Genomic DNA, 13,975 nt, shown 5'->3' with positions numbered 1-13,975 from the left:
GGGGGGGCCAGGCCGTCTTGGAGAAAATAGAACAAGTTGAGAAAAGGGTGTTGCTATATAATGCTATATGAAAGGCTTCATAAAGACTAAACAGTATAAAGTCTATACAAATCTAGCCTCATCACCTGTACACACAGAAATAAATGTTCTACCTAGAGGCCGATCATCACCTCTGCCTTCCTTCTCTCTCTCACCTGCAGCCGTGCCAGGATAGAGGACTTCTTGCAGTTGGAGGAGTAGGCTCTGGAGCAGGAGACGCTGCAGAAACGCTTGGTCTTGGAATAGAAGGTGTCTCTGGTCCCACTGAAACCACACATCTCACACACTGCTGTGGAGGGAAGAGGATGAGAATATGTTACAGACAGGATCGTGGTTTGGTGAGCCGTGATTGCCTGGACCCAGAAGACTTGCGTTAGCTCCCTGATTAGCTTGAGATCAGCACGCTAACACAGTCTTTCCTCACCTGGTCCGTCATCTAAAGTAAGAGCCGAGTAGTCATCTCCAAAGGAATCATCCATCTCGTTTTCATCCTCTTCGTCATCATCTTCATCGTCATCCTCCACATCAGTGCCCCCCTCAACATCCTCCTGTGAGAGAGGTTGGGTGAGAGAGAGAGTCCTGTATGATTTGAACTATTCTGTGATATGGAACTGTGCTTACAGCTAAAAAATAAACAATCCGTTTTTACCATCACAGCTGATCAATTTATATTATAAATCTACACTACATGACCAAAAGTATGTGGCCACCTGCTCGTCCAACATCTCATTCCAAAATCATGGGCATTAATATGGAGTTGGTCCCCCCTTTGCTGCTATAACACCCTCCACTCTTCTGGGAAGGCTTTCCACTAGATGTTGGAACATTTCTGCAGGGACTTGCTTCCATTCAGCCACAAGAGCATTAGTGAGGTCGGGCACTTATGTTGGGCGATTAAACCTGGCTCGCAGTCTGCATTCCAATTCATCCCAAAGGTGTTCGATGGGGTTGAGGTCAGGGCTTTGTGCAGGCCAGTCAAGTTCTTCCACACCGATCTCGACAAACCATTTCTGTATGGACCTCGCTTTGTGCACAGGGGCATTGTCATGCTGAAACAGGAAAGGGCCACAAAGTTGGAAGCACAGAATCGTGTAGAATGTCATTGTATGCTGTAGCGTTAAGATTTGCCTTCACTGGAATTAAGGGGCCTAGCCCGAAACATGAAAAACACCAAACTTTACAGTTAGCGCTATGCATTGGGGCAGGTAGCGTTCTCCTGGCTTCCGCCAAACCCAGATTTGTCAGTCGGATTGCCAGATGGTAAAGAGTGATTCATTACTCTAGAGAATGCTTTTCCACTGCTCCAAAGTCCAATGGTGGTGAGCTTTACACCACTCCAGCCGGTGCTTGGCATTGCACATGGTGATCTTAAGCTTGTGTGTGGCTGCTCGGCCATGTAAACCCATTTCATGAAGCTCCCGACTAACAGTTATTGTGCTGACATTGCTTCCAGAGGCAGTTTGGAACTCGGTAGTGAGTGTTGCAACCGAGGACAGACAATTTTTACACGCTACGCGCTTCAGCACTCGGCGGTCCCGTTCTGTAAGCTAGTGTGGCCTACAACGGCTGAACCGTTGTTGCTCCTAGACCTTTCCACTTCACAATAACAGCAGTAACAGTTGACCGGGGCAGATCTAGCAGGGCAGAAATTTGACCTAACTGACTTGTTGGAAAAGTGGCATCCAATGACGGTGCAACATTGAAAGTCACTGAGCTCTTCAGTAAGGCCATTCTATTGCCAATGTTTGTCTATGGAGATTGCATGGCTGTGTGCTCGATTTTATACACCTGTCAGCAACGGGTGTGGCTGAAATAGCCGAATCCACTAATTTGAAGGGGTGTCCACATACTTTTGTATATATAGTGTATGTTGTTGCATGGTGCAACCATAGAGATCCTATTCAAGTATTCTAATTCCTAATTACATGGTTGCAACATGGTATTTCAGATTTGATAGCATATCCATCATTTACCACCATGCATGCAGTTGCAATTCTGATTTAACCAGATACATTGTATCATATTTGTGTTGCATTGCAACAGAGGCTATTGAAATACACAATTTTCATCCCTTGCATTTTTCCAGAACCTGTCGATAATAGGCTATTCTATTCCCAATAAATTGCAGCTGCGCTGGTGTATTTTTTCGCATCACCTCTTCGCCCACACCACAGCCATTTATGTTCACCTTATGCTAAGGGTGGCAGAAATGACGGGCGCGTACGATCATGGAAGATATACCTTGGGACTATTTTCTCGCATCAAATGAGGCTAACGTTATATGAGTTTAGAGGAGAGCGGCTTCGTGTGTTCCATACCGACCCCCCTCCTTCTCCGCTGGCAATTTATAAAGAACAAAAAATCCGACTAGGGAGGGGGTTGATACGCCGAAGCTGAAATCGAGAGGCGAACCCAGGAAAGGAGTATTTTTTTACACGGGACTCCCCCCTCCCCCCCCCCCGTCCCCCAAAAGGAGGGGGAAAAGTCACAATTGTGGAATCTAAAAGGAAAATAAGGTTCAAAATACGTAAAAACGTCTCCGGTTGTGGATACCGTATATATTTTTAATTCGAAAAAATATGGCCGAGAACGTTCTGGACTCTGGCCCGCCTTCAGCCAAGAGGCCTAAACTATCCTCTCCGGCACTTTCTGTCTCCGCCAGCGATGGAAACGGTAAATATTGTTTAGGATTTTATTTTGTTAGGGTATTGTTATTTTTGTTTATTTGGTATTATTTTCAATTATTGTGATTTTATTCGAAAGGGAAAGGGGCCGTGTAATTGCCCCCATGCGAATGTGTGTGTCGGACTTGCATAGCAGTAGGCTAGTAGTAATTTCAGCACTACGATGAACGCTGGCTGGCTAGGTAGCTAGTTATGAATGCGGGGCTTAGATTGATTGCTAGCTTGCTGCATGGGTAGTTAGCGACATTATTTGTCGTTACCATTTAGGTAATAAATACTGGCATTTAGGTAATAAATACTGTCAAATTAAAATGGTATGTCAACACGGCTAAAATTATTTGTAATTATTATCCCCGAGATTGACAAGGACGCTTTAATTTAAGCGACACACAACTCGCTAGTTAACTATTTTTAAGTAACTAGCTAACGTAAACTAGAGTTAGTTCGCTACTACTGTAGTGGTGAAACTAACCGCTTGATCGGTGTGGCAAATCATGGTTTAAAAACATGTTTTATAATAAAGTAGGTAACTAATTCAGCTAAGTGGCAATCCATGAAACACAAATGGTTCAACTCGCTCACTAGTAAATGAGCTAACTCGCCTAGCCAAGTACTTTGCTAACTAGTTATTTTTTAGGTTGCTAGTGAGCTACTTAGTCAGTTCGCTAGCGAACTTTCAAAGCGAGTTGTGACAAAGCTCTCATCGCCATTCAATGCTAACGCGTTAGCTAGCCCGTAAGCACACCAACTAACAGTTAACTTAACCACTTTGTGACGTTTTGACATTTTCCAAGATGGTATTTCATAAAGTTAGCTCATTAACGTTAACTATATATATAAAACAATATAATGTTAGCTAGCAAACTAATTGAAGTTTCGTTCACCTGGTTACTTGGTACGTTTCCTACTTGGCTAATTTAGGTTTATTAACGATGACTAGCCAGCTAATAGTAACGTTAATTACATAGCTAGCTAGCTACTACTGAAGCAGGCCCATGTAGCTAGCTAGCTGAGTGAGTGATTATGTTCAAATTGCCATTGTTAACTAGTTTTTCTGAAGATGTGTGGCAGAGACTGGAGGACCAAGGCCAGCAACCTTATACAAAAACGTAAAACAACTGCAAAAAAAACATAGAACTGGGCCACATTATGTATCACTGTGATATGTTTAAATGGCCTTCTGCAGACGCTAGATAGCTAGCTAGTAGTAGTTGTTTGAAATTGGACTTGAAAATGTCCGTTAATTTTGTCATTGCATAGCTAGCTAGCTACTGCCTCCCATTGTCCATCTATTAGCTACATGCTAAAGTCAGCCACTTGACACAAAATACTTTGAGGTTCCAATGTACTTAATAACAGAAAATAATCCAGTGTCTGTACTGCACTTTTGAAATGTATTTTTTTAATTCTCATACTGTGGCCTCCAGAAAAAAAGTCACGTAGGCCTATAGTAATTTGTACATTCTCTAGTTAGTCTTTTGTAAAAAGAAAAAAACTTGCCCCATATTCAGTGCATATCAAAACTAGGCCTGTATTTGCAAATGTGCTGAACTCTTAACTGAACAAGTGTGTGAAGTCTTAGGATTGATGGACGCTACAGAAACTTCAGTGACTTATGTCTTCAGGTGAGACACAATGCACTGCTTTCTATTTGAGAGCATGTCAAGGATTCACCAGTTGACAATATGTGGCAGTGTAGGGGGGACCCCTTTTTTTTGTCTTGACAATTGGTATAATTTTGCTACGATCAGTCTCATCCCTGGGTTGTGTTCAATACTCTGGCACAGCTTTGCAAAATGTTTTGAAATGGACAAGTACCTGTTGCCCCTCAGTTTCAAGACGGTTTTCTCCCATTTGTTATCTACTGAACATGACCCAGGAGATGGACATGGGTGTCCAGAGAGTTTCTGAACCTGGCTCTCTGTGGTGTTAACGCGGTGTCGAGGCCCATCCGTCACTCTGTGTGTAAAGCTCTGTCTGCGCCGTGCTAAATCACACTCGAGGTCTGGCACAGACAGTCTACGGCCAGCCACTGTGTGTGGGAGAGTCTGTTTGGGCACCCGCCTTCATTTCAAAGCTTTGGTTTTCCTCATTCTACAAATGTAGTTCTCGGGCTATGCTAATTGGCCACCACATTTGATGCAACCATATATGATTATGTTTGAATGCAGTGCACTGCATTTGATTTTGTTAGGAGGAATCTATTGTTATGCCTTCAATGTACCCTTGCCCACATCTCTCTCTTTCTCTCCCTTTCACTTTTCTTCTCTTTCCTCTTCTCGCTCACAATCCGCTCTGGCTCTCTTTCTCCCTCTCTCCGTACTCTCTCGTTTTCTCCCTCCCTGCACAGATTTCGGCTCGTTGTTTGACCTGGAACACGACCTCCCTGACGAGCTCATCAATTCCTCGGAGTTGGGCCTGGTCAACGGAGGGGACCTCAGCCAGTTGCACACCAGTCTGGGGGGGGGAGGAGGTGGGATGGGCCTGGGCCTTGGAGGAGGGGGTGGTCAGGACGCGGTGGCCAAGCACAAGCAGCTCTCCGAGCTCCTTCGATCAGGCGCTCCACACGCCTCCACCCAGCAGGGCCAAGGTGTGGTGGGCAGCCCAGGTGGAGCCAGCATGGGCCACCTGGGGAACATGAAGGTGTCCCCTGGGCCCCAGGGCATGGGCCAGCAGCAACATCTCTCAACCCAGCAGCAGGCCAGCATGATGCAGCAGCAGGCGGGGATGGTGGGCGCCATAAACAGGGGCATGATGGGGGCCCAGAAGGGCAACGGACAGCAGCAGCAAGCCATGATGGGGGGGCCTGTGATGAACGGATCCCCCAGGATGAGCTTCTTGAACCAGGGGATAGGGGGGAACAGTAACCTACTGGCTGAGACTCTACAGCAGCAGCAGCAACAACAGCAGCAGGGTGCCGGGGGACAGGCTGGACTCAGAGTACAGCAACCTGGAGCACTGAACAAGGTATGTATGGACCCTTCAGACAAGAGGGCAGAGATGTTGTTTTCTAATTTACCTATTCTTTATTCTAAGAACATTGAGATTGGCATCTTTTTTCAAGTAAGCCACCCTGACCAAGAAAGCTGCATGCAGTTATTGTTTGCCCACACAATGTTACAATGCAACAGTTTATTCACAAAAACAGGTTAAAAGAGCAGGTCTCATTACTCATATATTAAGGATGTTTTAATCAAGGTTTAAAAATGTACAATTCAAATGATTTGAGTTTTAGAGATCAAAAGCTATGTATAGTTGAAGGCTCTGTCAGGGAGGAGGAAGACTATAGGAGGGCATGGCTGGGATATGGAGGGAGAAAGGTGGGGAGGAAGGATGTATGCAAAATTATGAAAGCATTCGATTAACCCCCAGCCCTCGCGCACACACCAGCACCGCTGCAAGTGAACAACCAGACATAACTACAAATTGGGAGCCACGTGGAAGCCCTTGATTAATTAAGCACATCACAGTGGTCGTCTTATTCCAACATGTCAACATGAAATGTGGGGCAACCGTTACATGGCGGAGAGGTAATTGGTCTGCCTGTTCTGAGCCATCATTAATGATTTAATTGAACCCATCAACGTTACCTGCCGCTAATTGATTAGAAATGAAGTACATTGTCTCTCTGTAGAAGTAGTGGATTTTAATTGGTGTGTAAACGGCGGGGAGGGGAAGTTGATTAGTGGTGAAAGGTAGATGGTTGTTCTTTTAGCTTTAATGCTCTTCACTAGAGCTGGGAATTTCCAGGGTCTTCGATACGTTATTATGATATTTAGGTGCCGATATGAATTTTGATTCTCACGATTCTATATGTATTGCAATTCAATGTTCCAAACACTGCTGCAGAGGGTCAAGCGCGAGTCATAAGAAAACAAGTTTTGATCAGTCATGGAAATAAGTGCCGACAACAAATTGTGTCCCTATTAAAAAGATGGAGAACAAGCTATGAAGGACAAATACTGGCATTTTGGTGCATGTACAGCAAACTAGCACAAAAAATAATATTGTGATATTGTCAAAACGATACGATGTATCATAAATAATATCCCAATTTTATTTTTCTCCCATTCTTTTTCACGTTGTTAGTGAGTAATATCCCCGGGGTCGTGCTCATTTAAAAGGACTACTCTCGGTCTGAATAATACAATTCAAATGATTTGAACACGTCAATTTTCTAACTCATTGTACCATGTTTGGAGCAGCATATAAACTGTAAAAAGAGATGTCAATTTATTTTACTGTATTTTTCTCAATCCAATATGTCTTGTTTAAACCACATGTGTCAAACTCATTCCACGGAGGGCCGAGTGTCTGCGGGTTTTCGCTCCTCCCTTGTACTTGATTGATGAATTAAGGTCATTACTTAGTAAGGAACTCTCCACACCTGGTTTTCTAGGGCTTAATTGAAAGGAAAAAACAAAAACCTGCAGACACTAGGCCAGGGTTCTTCAATTCCGGTCCTGGAGGGCCGAAACACTTCTGTTTTTTATTTCTACCTGGTAGTTAATTGCACTCACCTGGTGTCCCAGGTCTGAATTAGCCCCTGATTAGAAGGAGAGGATGAAAAACAGAGGTGTTTCGGCCCTCCAGGACCGGAATTGAAGAACCCTGCACTAGGCTCTCCATGGAATGAGTTTGACACCCCTGATTTAAACCATGCCTTCTCTAACCCTCCCTCCTGTCTTCCATTTCTGTCTCTCCTTATCTCCTATACTTTTTCCTGCCTATTCCCCCTCCCATCCTCTCCTCAGATGGGTATGATGGGTAACCCAGGCCCCTATGGAGGCCCCTACGTTGGGCAGCAGGCGGGCCTGGGAGGAGCAGGGCTGGGCCCTCCACTCCAGAACAAAGGCTCTATGCCCAACAGCCTGGCCCAGTTCAGCATGGACAAGAAGAGCCAGCCCATGCAGGGCATGGCTGCCATGGTAAGGAAGTTAGCTAGCTAGTCTCCTACCTATCATTTTTAACTTACCTGTCATGAATGCTGCCTTTTGGGTACCAGTCAACCGCACTGACCAACCCTGAACAGACTATTCCGTCTTCCTCCCCTCTCTATCCTCAGGCCACACAGCAGTCTGCCGCAGGTGTGGGCGGTGGAGCCGGGGCAGGAGGCACTGCAGGGATGGTCCCCAACGCCCAGGAAGGCCTGGGGTCCGCCGTATCTGCAGCCGCAGCTGGGGCACCCCCTACGGCAGACCCCGAGAAGCGCAAGCTGATCCAGCAGCAGCTGGTGCTCCTGCTCCATGCACACAAGTGCCAGCGGCGGGAGCAAGCCAACGGGGAGGTGCGCCAGTGCAACTTGCCACACTGCCGCACCATGAAGAACGTCCTCAACCACATGACCCACTGCCAGGCCGGCAAGTCCTGCCAGGGTGAGTTGATAAGACCCAGAATAGAAAGACCTGCAAGATGGTTCCCTGTCACACCTTTACCTAAGATGTGTATTATATTCATCAAGAGCTCTCTGAAGTACTCATCACATTTATTTTCTCACTTTTTATTTTCCTTGTCTCTGTCCCTCTTCCCCTTCGTTCTCTCTCTCCTCAGTGGCTCACTGTGCATCATCTAGACAGATCATCTCTCACTGGAAGAACTGTACGCGGCACGACTGTCCTGTCTGCCTGCCGCTCAAGAATGCCGGGGACAAGAGGAACCAGCAGTGTGAGTGTATCTGCCCATCAAACACTACTTTTCTCTCTACCCCTCCCTCCCTCAGTCTGTTAGCTGGCTCGTATAATAGTAGTACGCATCTTGTCTTATTAGGTTTAGAGAGCCGTCAGGTCTCAACTCTTTCAAGTAATGTCAATGGATGTGCATTTGGAAAGTATTCAGACCCCTTGACGTTTTCCACATTTGGTTATGTAACAGCCTTATTCTAAAATTGATTAAATCTACAAACAATACCCCATAATGACGTAGCGAAAACAGGTTTTGAGAAAGTTTTCAAATATAAAAAAATTTAACAAATATATTTACATAAGTATTCAGACCCTTTGCTATGAGACTCAAATTGAGCTCAGGTGCATCCTGTTTCCATTGATCATCCTTGAGATGTTTCTACAACTTGATTGGAGTCCACCTGTGGCAAATTCAATTGATTGGACATTAATTGGAAAGGCACACACCTGTCTATATAAGGTCCCACAGTTGACAGTGCATGTCAAAGCAAAAACCAAGCCATGAGGTGGAAGGAATTGTCCGTAGAGCTCCGAGACAGGATTGTGTCTAGGCACAGAGCTGGGGAAGGGTACCAAAAAATGTCTGCAGCATTGAAGGTCCACAAGAACACAGTGGCCTCCATCATTTTTAAATGGAAGAAGTTTAGAACCACCAAGACTCTTCCTAGAGCTGGCCGCCCAGCCAAACTGAGCAATCGGGGGAGAAGGGCCTTGGTCAGGGAGGTGACCAATAACCCGATGGCCACTCTAACAAAGCTCCAGAGTTCCTCTGTGGAGATGGGAGAACCTTCCAGAAGGACAACCATCTCTGCAACACTCCACCAATCAGGCCTATATGGTAGAGTGGCCAGATGGAAGCCACTCCTCAGTGAAAGACACATGACAGCCCGCTTGGAGTTTGCCAAAGGACTCAGACCATGAGAAACAAGATTCTCCGGTCTGATGAAACCAAGATTGAACTCTTTGGCCTGAATGCCAAGTGTCACATCTGGAGGAAACCTGGCACCATCCCTACGGTGAAGCATTTTGGTGGCAGCTACGTGCTGTGGAGATGTTTTCCAGCAACAGGGACTGGGAGTCTAGTCAGAATCGAGGGGAAGATGAACGGAGCAAAGTACATTGAGATCCTTGATGAAAACCAGCTCCAGAGGGCTCAGGACCTCAGACTGGGGCGAAGGTGTGCCTTCCAACAGGACAACGACCCTAAGCACACAACAAGACAACACAGGAGTGGCTTCGGGACAAGTCTCTGAATGTCCTTGAGTGGCCCAGTCAGAGCCCGGACTTGAACCCGATCGAACATCTCTGGAGAGACCTGAACATAGCTGTGCAGCGACGCTCCCCATCCAACCTGACAGAGCTTGAGAGGATTTGCAGAGAAGAATGGGAGAAACTCCCCAAATACAGGTGTGCCAAGCCTGTAGCGTCATACCCAAGAATACTTGAGGCTGTAATCACTGCCAAAGGTGCTTCAACAAAGTAGTGAGTAAAGAGTCTGAATACCAATGTAAATGTGATATTTCAGTTAATTTTTTTATACATTTGCAAAGAAATCTAAAAACCTGTTTTGCTTTGTCATTATGGGGTATTGTGTGTAGATTGAGGGGGGGTATTTAATCCATTTTAGAATAAGGCTGTAACTTGACAAAGTGGAAAAAGTCAAGTGGTCTGAATACTTTACGAATGTGCTGTATATAAGACGTCTAGATGCTTTGAGATGAGATTGTTTTATAATTGCACTCTTCCATGAATTAATGGATATGTTGCATTATAAATTAGTTGTTCATAGCGTACCTCCTAGAGGACAGAAGTATTAACACTCCTGTCTCTACAGCTCTGCTAGGAGGTGCTGGTGTAGGTCTGGGTAGTTCCTTGGGCTCGGTGCCCGGAGGCCAGCCCAGCGCCCCCAACCTCAACCCCCCCAGCCAGATCGACCCCAGCTCAATTGAGAGGGCCTACGCCGCCCTGGGCCTCACTTACCAGGGCACCCAGATCCAGAACCAGCCCAACCAGGCTTCTCTGCCCTCACAGGGTCTGCAGGGCCAGCCGGGCATGAGGCCGCTCAACCCTATGGGTAAGCTGTTGGTTAGCTAAAAAATTGTCAGGTCTACTGTATGTTTTTACCCCCATTTCTAAGCCTTCAAACATCTGGCCTTTTCTTTTTATTTTTGTCTCAATGCCAGGTAAGCAGGTAGCTAGTGGCCGGGTTCTACACATTTCAATATTCAGGTGTCCTGTCTCCTTAAAAAGAAAATGCCAGCGTTTTACCTCAGAATATACAGAGAAAAGAGTCCCGTTTTGTGAATCCTGTTATTATTCTGTAGGATTCTAACTGGTTTAAATAATTGATGTACTACACCAGCAGTGTGCATGTTCCTCTTGGGTTTTGAAGCTGTAACCAGTCTCTCCATAATAGTAAGGTTACACTGCTGCTTTCCCTGACTGAAACCTCCCCCTTTTGTCCACTTTAATGGGAATTACTCCAACACACACACACACACAGATGTTTACCTCTGCACGTTTTATTTGTCAACATTTTGGTGAAGTCGACCTTCTTTCAAGTCATTGGGCTCCTGAGTGGCGCAGCAGTCTAAGGCACTGCATCTCAGTGCTTGAGGCGTCACTACAGACCCCCTGGTTCGATTACAGGCTGTATCACAACCGGCTGTGATTGGGAGTCCCATAGGGCGGCGCACAATTGGCTCAGCGTCGTCCGGGTTTGGCCGGTGTAGGCCGTCATTGTAAATAAGAATTTGTTCTTAACTGACTTGCCTAGTTAAATAAAGGTAAATTTGAAAATAAAACGTGTGGTGGGAGTAATTTCAATCATTGACTTCTAACTACTGTTTTTAATTTTGTATTATCAGAACCACAAACAAAAGGTCATGTTAAATATTATTTGGGGAGAACCCTGGTGTGTGATAATGTTTCTTTCAACCTGTCAGGGGGTAACCCAATGGGGGTGAATGGAGGAGTGGGTGTTTCACCCCAGAACCAGCAGACCAGCCTGCTGCAGGACACCATGCTACACCTCAACATGAACTCCCAGGGGTGAGTAGCAGACCTGCCTTCAAATTATTTGCTTTCTTTTAAATACTTCTACCTGCACTTGATTGAGCATGCCTGGTGCAATGGAACCAATAGAATTGTCCCAGAACTGCAAATCCCATCTGACACTTCGGGCAGGCGCAAACTTTGTGTTCTCTCTGTGTGTTCTAGTCTGATGAACGATGCGGGCGGGACGGGTAACATGGGCTCCATGCCCACGGCGACACCACCCTCTGCAGCGGGTATGAGGAAGAGCTGGCATGAGGACATCACCCAGGACCTGAGGAACCACTTGGTGCACAAACTGTAAGTGACCATGAGCCGGGAGGGAGGGACAATACAGCCTAAAAACACCACGTCTTATACACTGACATACTGGACACCCCCGCAGCAGTCATGGGGGCCCATGTGCCTGTCATGGATGTCCATTTAAAAAAAAATACTTTTAATACATCATTTTTGACAGTAACCCTCAAAGTCATTCATTAATGTTTTTAATTTCCATATGTACTAGGAAGCTAAGTGTTTGTTTCTTGGGCTTCAGGAATGTGACTGAAAAAGTGCCTCAGACCTTGAAAAAGAAATGAAACTGATTTGAAAGTATAAGGGCATATCGGTGAACAAATGCCGTTGTCAAGGCTACTACGGTGCCAGTCCAGTGAGTGGAGCTTACCCAGGTGTTCAAAAGCGCATATCAGAGCGAGAGCCTAATGCTTCTTAGGTAAATCACATTTTATTGGTCACATACACATATTTAGCAGATGTTATTGCGGGTGTAGCGAAATGCTTGCGTTCCTAGCTCCAACAGTGCAGTAGTAACCAACAATTCACAATACACACAAATCTAAAAGTAAAAGAATGGAATTAAGAAATATATAAATATTAAGACGAGCAATGTCGGAGTGGCATTGACTAAAATACAGTAGAATAGAATACAGTTTATATACATATGAAATGAGGAAAGCAGTATGTAAACATTTATTAAAGTGACCAGTGATTCCATGTCTATGTATATAGGGCAGCGGCCTCTAAGGTGCAGTGTTGAGTAACCGGGTGGTATCTGGCTAGTGATGGCTATTTAACAGTCTGATGGCCTTGAGATGTAAGCTGTTTTTCAGTCTCTCAGTCCCAGCTTTGATGCACCTGTACTGACTTCGCCTTCTGGATGTTAGCGGGGTGAACAGGCTGTGGCTCGGGTGGTTGATGTCCTTGATCTTTTTGGCCTTCCTGTGACATCAGGTGCTGTAGTTGTCCTGGAGGGCGGGTAGTTTGTCCCCGGTGATGCGTTGGGCAGACCACAACATCCTCTGGAGAGCCCTGTGGTTGAGGTGCAGTTGCCGTACCAGGCGATGATACAGCCCAACAGGATGCTCTCAATTGTGCATCTGTAAAAGTTTGTGACGGTTTTAGGTGCCAAGCCAAATTTCTTCAGCCTCCTGAGGTTGAAGAGGCACTGTTGTGCCGCCTTCACCACACTGTCTGTGTGGGTGGACCATTTCAGATTGTCAGTGATGTGTACGCCGAGGAACTTTAAGCTTTTTCACCTTCTCCACTGTGGTCCCATCCATGTGGATAGAGGCGTGCTCCCTCTGCTGTTTCCTGAAGTCCACGATCAGCTCCTTCGTTTTGTTGGAGAGGTTATTTTCCTGCCACCACTCCGCCAGGGCCCTCACCACCTCCCTGTAGGCTGTCTCATCATTGTTGGTGATCAGGCCTGCTACTGTTGTGTCATCTGCAAGCTTGATGATTGAGTTGGAGGCGTGCGTAGCCACGCAGTCATGGGTGAACAGGGAGTACAGGAGGGGGCTGAGCTCGCACCCTTGTGGGGCCACTGTGTTGAGGATCAGCTAAGTGGTGTTGTTTCCTACCTTCACCACCTGGTGGCGGCCTGTCAGGAAGTCCAGGACCCAGTTGCACAGGGCGGGGTTCAGACCCAGGGCCCCAAGCTTAATGATGAGCTTGGAGGGTACTATTACATTTACATTTTAGTCATTTAGCAGACGCTCTTATCCAGAGCGACTTACAGTTAGCACATACATTATTTTTATCGAACCCACAACCCTGGCATTGCAAACGCCATGCTCTACCAACTGAGCTACATCCCCTGCCGGCCGTTCCCTCCCCTACCCTGGACGATGCTGGGCCAATTGTGCGCCGCCCCATGGGTCTCCCGGTCGCGGCCGGCTACGACAGAGCCTGGATTCGAACCAGGATCTCTAGTGGCACAGCTAGCACTGTGATGCAGTGCCTTAGACCACTGCGCCACTGGTGTTGAAGGCTGAGGACCTTGAATTAACAGCATTATTATATAGGTATACCTCTTGTCCCAGATGTGATAGGGCAGTGCGATGGCGATTGCATTGTCTGTGGATCTATTGGGGTGGTATGCAAATTGCAGTGGGTCTAGGGTGTCAGGTAAGGTGGAGGTGATATGATCCTTGACTAGTCTCTCAAAGCACTTCATGATGACAAGTGAGTGCTACGGGGCGATAGTAATTTAGTTCAGTTACCTTTGCTTTCTTG

At 46.2% G+C, this 13,975-nt stretch overlaps 2 protein-coding genes across 5 annotated transcripts in view; one reads left to right on the top strand and one right to left on the bottom strand.

The window, feature by feature from the left end:
* Positions 1–152: 152 nt before the first annotated feature.
* LOC121547027 (MBT domain-containing protein 1-like) lies at positions 153–2,367 on the bottom strand. Its single transcript, XM_041858128.2, has 3 exons — positions 2,281–2,367; positions 464–587; positions 153–328 (listed from the first exon to the last, which is right to left on the bottom strand). The coding sequence occupies exons 1-3, from the start codon at positions 2,299–2,301 to the stop codon at positions 153–155; spliced, it is 321 nt and encodes a 106-aa protein (XP_041714062.1). The 5' UTR covers positions 2,302–2,367.
* Positions 2,368–2,504: 137 nt separating this feature from the next.
* LOC121547026 (histone acetyltransferase p300-like) overlaps positions 2,505–13,975 on the top strand; it is a 48,763-nt gene continuing 37,292 nt past the window's right edge. For all 4 annotated transcript variants that reach the window (XM_045209766.1, XM_045209765.1, XM_045209764.1 and 1 more), the window contains exons 1-8: positions 2,505–2,712; positions 5,074–5,690; positions 7,478–7,651; positions 7,789–8,098; positions 8,274–8,387; positions 10,239–10,478; positions 11,350–11,455; positions 11,624–11,758. In XM_045209766.1, the coding sequence (XP_045065701.1) occupies positions 2,619–2,712; positions 5,074–5,690; positions 7,478–7,651; positions 7,789–8,098; positions 8,274–8,387; positions 10,239–10,478; positions 11,350–11,455; positions 11,624–11,758 (1,790 nt within the window). In that variant the 5' untranslated portion in view covers positions 2,505–2,618. The remainder of the gene's footprint in view (positions 2,713–5,073; positions 5,691–7,477; positions 7,652–7,788; positions 8,099–8,273; positions 8,388–10,238; positions 10,479–11,349; positions 11,456–11,623; positions 11,759–13,975) is intronic.

The sequence above is a fragment of the Coregonus clupeaformis genome, chromosome 31 (assembly GCF_020615455.1).
Source record: "Coregonus clupeaformis isolate EN_2021a chromosome 31, ASM2061545v1, whole genome shotgun sequence".
NCBI classification, from domain to species: domain Eukaryota; kingdom Metazoa; phylum Chordata; class Actinopteri; order Salmoniformes; family Salmonidae; genus Coregonus; species Coregonus clupeaformis.
The sequence above is the reverse complement of the archived record's forward strand: the minus strand, read 5'-3'. Positions and strand labels throughout refer to the sequence as shown.

Bases quoted from the DNA above. Each gene is read 5' to 3' on its own strand.
- LOC121547027 (XM_041858128.2), bottom strand. From the start codon at position 2,301: ATGCGAGAAAATAGTCCCAAG. The intron at 588-2,280 runs GTATATCTTCCA...CCTCTCTCACAG, and splicing joins TGCGAGAAAATAGTCCCAAG to GAGGATGTTGAGGGGGGCAC. The intron at 329-463 runs GTGAGGAAAGAC...TTCCCTCCACAG, and splicing joins TACTTTAGATGACGGACCAG to CAGTGTGTGAGATGTGTGGT.